Raw genomic sequence first — 6,294 nt, forward strand, 5'->3', positions numbered from 1 at the left:
CTGCAAGCAACAAGGGATCAGAGCCAGATATTTTTGCAAAGTCTGAGTTTCCTTTACCCGGTACTGTTCGGGGTCTTCAAAAAAAAAATTCAGATTAAAAAGAGGTGTCATTTGTCTTAGGGTATTTTCATGGAAAAGATAATGATGAACCAAACTTCTTGACCTAGTAAAAGCGAAAGCCTTCCACCGCGGCCTCGCAAGCGCCGACCACCTGACGGCCACGCCCACGCCAGTTCCCGCCCTCGGCCCCGCCCACCGCGAGTGCGGGGTCGCTCGGGCTGTCACCGTAAAGAGGCTCCGCCCCGCGGACACTTCTGTCCCGGGACCCACGGAGCGGTAGAGGGGCGGCCCCGGAAGTGACGCGAGGGCGCGCCCTCCATTTTGTTGAACGCCAGAGCAGCTAAGTGCGTCAGTTGTGCAGAGACGTAGACGAGTTGAGTCCTGGTCTGTGGGGAGGCAGACGGCTCCGTCGCAGACTACGGACCTGTCTGGGTCTCAACTCCAAAGATCCTGTCCGGTAGGTGAGTGGCTCACTTTGAGGGAAAGGCTTCTCGGATCGAGGCTTCTTCATGGCCGCTCAGATGGCGAGTGGCCAGGGCTGCTCTCTGTGCGGAGGACGGCGTCCAATGAGCGCAGTTTACTCGAGGTGGGCGCTGGGGCACGTCTCCCTTTGGGTATTGTTTGAGGGGACCTGAAGGTGGAAGGGTGGTCGTGGTCGTTTTTACACAGCGGGGTCCTGTGCACCTCCCTGCCTCCTTATTTCACTGTCCGAACCCCGCGAGTAGTGGGCCGAGACCTTTGCTCGGGGTGTGGTAGGGGCTGTCTGAGGGCGGGTCGAGGGACCCCGGAATGGTGGGGTCGGGGGCGGGGAGGGAACAGGGAGTTTGGCACGCGCGGCTCTCCCCGCGGCTGGCTCCGCGGCCGCCATTTTGTGGCTGCTCAGCGGCCTCCCGCCGCCGTCTGCGCAGGCGCGGCGGTGGCGTCGCGAGATTCCGGCTTCCACCCGCTGTGACGCTCCTGGGAGGCGGCGACGCGCTCGCGGCCCGTCGCCATTGGGCTGGCCTTGCGGAGGGCGGGGTCGGCTCCGCCCGCACTTCTCGGCCTTTCCTAACTGCGGCAGATGGGAGGGGGCCAGAAGAGCCGGGGAGAGTGTGCGGCTGCGCAGTTCCAGAGGCGGCAGTGGGCGTTGCGGTTGCTGCGGTCTGGGCCCAGGGAAGGATCGTGTTGGGAGCCGAGTTTTAATTTTGTCTGCAAGGGACCTGGCCTAATAAGAGGCACTCTTGGCAATCTGGTTTATAACATCACCGGGTAAACATTTTATTTTATGCCGTTTATGTTTTTGATCCCTTGCCTGGGTATTCCTTTGATATTCACTGGTATTATCTCAATTGAATTATTTTCTAACAGGAAGTACTAGCCGGACATTATGAGTGGCTGTCGAGTGTTCATCGGGAGGCTAAATCCAGCAGCCAGGGAGAAAGACGTGGAAAGATTCTTTAAGGGGTATGGACGAATAAGAGATATTGATCTGAAAAGAGGCTTTGGTTTTGTGGTAAGTATTTAGAACTGGCTGAATTTATCTGTTGTTAAGTGGGTAAAGATGTGATAAGCAATGTTTCTGGTTTTATTGAGTCCAGGTAGAGTATCTTTAGGAAATGTTACGCATCCTTAAAGCAGTGAATTTTCTTAAGGGATAAAGGAACCTCACTGCTGGCTAGAGGGAAACCACTTCTGGTCGCCTGATTAGGCATATCTATATGGCGTTGTCGTTAGGACCGTTCTTCCATTTTTTCACAGATATTTAATGCTTTTTGTATATTGTAGAAGGCACTTTTAAAGCCATGGTAAGCATTGTTTTTTTCATGTTTGTACTTCAGGAATTTGAGGATCCCAGGGATGCAGATGATGCTGTATATGAACTTGATGGAAAAGAACTTTGCAGTGAAAGGTGAGAATCGTAGTTTTGTAACTAGTTAGCACTGTAAAGTTAAGAGTAGACTGGGTCAGCTGGGATGTTTTTCTAAGTAGATCTCATACATAGTTCAAGTGGATAATGAAGATTTTTCTTCCTTTCCTGTAGGGTTACAATTGAACATGCTAGGGCTCGGTCTCGAGGTGGAAGAGGTAGAGGACGTTATTCTGACCGTTTTAGTAGTCGCAGACCTCGAAATGATAGACGGTATGTGATGGATGGTAGATGCTGCTTTGAACAAACATTACTGTAGGAGTCTTCAGTGTTTAAGAACGTTAGCAATAAGTAATTTTGCTGTTTACCATGTAATCAGTTTTGTTATTCCTATGTTCACTGTTCTTGATTTAAGTGTATGTGTCATAAAATAATGCAGAAACGTTGATGGTTAAGTCTTCTGAATGACTTGTCGTATCCGATTGCTTGAACTTGCCCACAGCTGAACACAATAAGTGCATGTTGCTGCATTTCTTCCATTGTGAGTACTCATTTTCTTCCTCAGAAATGCTCCACCTGTAAGAACAGAAAATCGGCTTATAGTTGAGAATTTATCTTCAAGAGTCAGCTGGCAGGTTTGTTGAAATACAGTTTTGAGATATTTTAATGTGGCTTTTTAAAAATATTAATGGGTAGCTAATGTTAATGTTTTATTAAAAGTAGTTTTATCTTTAATTTAATTAATGGACTTAATTGTAATTTTAAAATTTTTAATTAAATATAATTGGGGGTTGTTTCAAACTTTAATATTAGTAATCAAATGTAAATGTTTTGAGGATATTTTTTCTTGTTTTTTAAAATCAATTTTAACCAAATATTAAACCCTTTATTTGCCAGCCTGTCTGTGTCGTTGGCCTTATGACGAGGAGTGCCTCTGGGTTATCCTAATCGTTGTCTTGGTCACTCTTGGTTGGGCCTGGTTGACTTTGCCAGTCAGCTCCTACAGTGATCAATTGGCCACCTCTAGATCTGTGTTTGCCGGTCTAGACGTAATCGGTGCACTTAACTTGAAGTGCCAGGTTGCAGCGATCCCAGAGCGTTGATAACGTGATCTGATCCCTAAGTTGAGAGCTGTCTTCCTGTAACGCTTCCGAATAAGAGGTCCTGGTCGAAAAGAGTTGAAAGATACGAAATTAGGTGGTCGTTGGAATCCTGATCGCAGTAAAGTGGTCCTTGGTAACTGCACAAGAGTAGAACGTGTCTGCATCCGCCACTAGTCCGCTAATAGGGAGGGGCTGTGCGATAAAGGCTTCCATCGATTGGGTAGTATCCTTCGAGTGGGTGGCGAAGAGCCAGTCGGGCATATGTCATGAAGGTTTCTCCGACCGATTATTGGTTTGCTGCTTGACTAGCCTAGGGAAATAATAATGAAGGTAAAGTAAACTTTTTTAATGACATATGGGGCACAAAATAACTGGTGTCTTGTAAATGTTCTGTTTTTAAATATTAAATTTTCTAATTTAGTCTTTACTTTAAAAATATGTACTGTTTCTTTGTTTTGTTTCTTGTTTTGTTTTGTTTTTTTTTCCTTTTGTATTGAGCTCAGTATAAACTAATACTACTTTAATGTTAAAATCTGAATTTCTAGCATTTTGCTTAAAAGCAATATGCTATTTGCTTATTTCGTGCCCTTGCATATATTATTTTTGAATTCTGATAGAATACCAGTGTGGTAAATGCCATGTTTGTACTTTATCTAACATCTTCTCTTTCAGTAGTCTTGTTTTTATACCATGTGGTTGTTTGTGTGTCACATTTTTTTTTTCTCTGCATAACACAATTATCTTGTGTTAAGGATCTCAAAGATTTCATGAGACAAGCTGGGGAAGTAACTTTTGCGGATGCACATCGACCTAAATTAAATGAAGGGTGAGTATATACTGAAGTATAAGAGCCTTTTAAAACATCCTGGAATTTGTACTTTTAGTGTTTTTGAGTGCTCAAAATTTGGACATACTTGAGTGCAGTAGTTCTTAATCAGGGTTGAGTTTATTCCTGAGCACATGTGACAGTGTTTGGAGATTTGGTTGTCATAACTGATGCAGGTTGCTGTTGGCTTCTGGGTAGAAGTCAGGGATATGCTAAACATCCCACAATGCACAGGAAAGCTCCCCACCCCCAAAGAATTATTTAGCTTACGTATCAACAGTTTGGAGGTTGAGAAATCTTGCTCTCACACTGTTATCTGTGAAGAGAGAAGACTCAGTATAACAATAGCAAAACAAACATTAAAAGTATTTAATACTAGACTGGTAATACGGTTTGTGAGAGTTCAAGAAGGAATTTTACAAATGGTGTTTTTTCTTTGCAGGGTAGTTGAGTTTGCCTCTTATGGTGACTTAAAGAATGCTATTGAAAAACTTTCTGGAAAAGAAATTAATGGGAGAAAAATTAAATTAATTGAAGGCAGCAAAAGGCACAGGTATCTCTTTAATATTTTTAAGTTTAAGGTTTAGTTTTTGAATTTGTAGGGCCTGCATTTATGTTGTGTTTTGTTTTGTTTTGTTTTTCACTTTCTAGTAGGTCACGAAGTAGGTCTCGTTCCCGGACCAGGAGTTCCTCGAGGTCTCGTAGCCGATCTCGTTCCCGGAGTCGCAAGTCTTACAGCAGGTCCAGGAGTCGGAGTCGTAGCCGGAGCAAGTCCCGTTCTGTTAGTAGGTCTCCTGTGCCTGAGAAGAGCCAGAAACGTGGTTCTTCAAGTAGATCTAAGTCTCCAGCATCTGTGGATCGCCAGAGGTCCAGGTCCAGGTCCAGGTCCAGGTCTCGGTCCCGGTCCCGGTCCCGATCAAGGTCCAGATCAGTTGACAGTGGCAATTAAACTGTAAATAACTTGCCCTGGGGGCCTTTTTTTTTAAAAAACAAAAAACAAAAAACACATTTCCAAACCATACTTGCTAAAAATTCTGGTAAGTATGTGCTTTTCTGTGGGGGTGGGATTTGGAGGGGGTTTGGGTTGGGCTGGATATCTTTGTAGATGTGGACCACCAAGGGGTTGTTGAAAACTAATTGTATTAAATGTCTTTTGATAAGCCTTCTGCTCACATTTTTGTGAATGTCTGAAGTATATAGTTTGTGTATATTGACAGAGCTCTTTTATAACTAAAGCAAATTTAATTTTTTTGTACTAGAAAAAATTTGAACGTTTTAGTTCCTGGTTATTCAAATATGTTAATTCAAAATTAGTTTAATGCTTCAATTAAACTAATTAATAGCTTTGGACATTTAAAAGAGCTCTAAATTTGCTTGTATATAAAGGCTTAATTTGAGTTTTCCTTGTTAGGGTCAAGGGTGTCCACTCACCCTTTAACAGCTGCCTGACAAAGACGTTAAAGCAGCTGTTTGTTATTGATAATAAAAGATTATAAAATTGCTTTTGTCTGTTTGTCTGAAGGAAGTATGGCTACCGATTCCTCTCCCCATGCACATTTCATTTTAAATCCCTTGTAAAGAATGCTGTAATAGTGAAGTACAGGGTCGACTTTTTTTTTTAAAATTTAAACAGTACCTTTGACATTTCCAGGCTAGTCATAAGATGGGCAACGAAGTGAGTGATTTAAGTTGTTTATGACAGTTACCCTTGTGTGTGACTTTTCCTGTCCTTTTATCACCTGATGTTATTGGCATCAGGTTAGTTAAGCTTTCATAGCCAAGAGAAGGACGATTTGGGAAACAAATTGTAAAAGTTAATGTTTCATGCCTATCTTAAAGGTTGTAATATAGTTTTGATGGTCAGAGGTCACCACATGAAGCTTTTTTTCAATCACCACACCCAAATGTTTTCTCCTAGCCTGAGATGTGGATGGTGACAATCTATGTTAAAGGGAAAACAGTTAAGTAGTGAAAATTGTGTAAGGTTCTATCTACATTTATCTTTATATGAAGTGTTGGAGCCCTATACCTATAGGAAATGAGCTTTGTTTCTTCTCAGAATTTCAAAGACTCATTCGAGTGCTAGTCTAGATAAATAGTTAATAGTGTATAACACATGGTAGCCACTTAAAGTGCCTTGCCTGTGTAGTCACTGAATCCTCGAAATTGCTTCACTATTATATTTAGTATTTATATATGTATAATTTAGGTCTTATTTTTACATGAAATTTTACAGGATAGTCAGGGCCAAAGAGAAGAGCAAGTAAATAGAAGATTGGTAGTAGAACACAGGAAGTCTAGTTCCAGAATCCCCAAACCACTCCAGACTGACTTAGCCTAGCGTTTCAGGGATTTTTGAGGAAAGCAGAATCAGAAGCACTGGGAAGATAGCTTTTGGTTTCCCCAAAGTGTGGGAATTGAGTGGTGGGAAGTTCTTTTTGCTGGGATGGGTTTGTAAG

At 42.7% G+C, this 6,294-nt stretch overlaps 1 protein-coding gene across 5 annotated transcripts; it reads left to right on the forward strand.

The window, feature by feature from the left end:
• The first annotated feature begins 364 nt into the window (after positions 1–364).
• SRSF5 (serine and arginine rich splicing factor 5) lies at positions 365–5,336 on the forward strand. Of its 5 annotated transcripts, none has more exons than XM_031453942.2 (8): positions 365–521; positions 1,408–1,552; positions 1,878–1,948; positions 2,081–2,179; positions 2,472–2,541; positions 3,762–3,835; positions 4,278–4,388; positions 4,487–5,336. In XM_031453942.2, exons 2-8 carry the CDS (start codon positions 1,427–1,429, stop codon positions 4,782–4,784), a joined length of 849 nt encoding a protein of 282 aa, XP_031309802.1. In that variant the 5' UTR covers positions 365–521; positions 1,408–1,426; the 3' UTR covers positions 4,785–5,336. The 5 variants fall into 5 exon arrangements, with proteins under 5 accessions (XP_031309802.1, XP_031309804.1, XP_031309805.1 ...); XM_031453944.2 differs by having other exon boundaries at positions 367–517; XM_031453945.2 differs by having other exon boundaries at positions 373–646; positions 4,490–5,336.
• Positions 5,337–6,294: the final 958 nt, after the last annotated feature.

Source organism: Camelus dromedarius, chromosome 5 (genome assembly GCF_036321535.1).
Source record: "Camelus dromedarius isolate mCamDro1 chromosome 5, mCamDro1.pat, whole genome shotgun sequence".
Classification (NCBI taxonomy): Eukaryota; Metazoa; Chordata; class Mammalia; order Artiodactyla; family Camelidae; genus Camelus; species Camelus dromedarius.

What these genes read in the sequence shown, in the direction of transcription:
- SRSF5 (XM_031453942.2), top strand. Translation starts at nt 1,427, where the DNA reads ATGAGTGGCTGTCGAGTGTTCATCGGGAGGCTAAATCCAGCAGCCAGG. An exon ending in AAAGAACTTTGCAGTGAAAG is followed by an intron (nt 1,949 to 2,080) that starts GTGAGAATCGTA and finishes CCTTTCCTGTAG; the next exon opens with GGTTACAATTGAACATGCTA. An exon ending in CGACCTAAATTAAATGAAGG is followed by an intron (nt 3,836 to 4,277) that starts GTGAGTATATAC and finishes TTTTCTTTGCAG; the next exon opens with GGTAGTTGAGTTTGCCTCTT.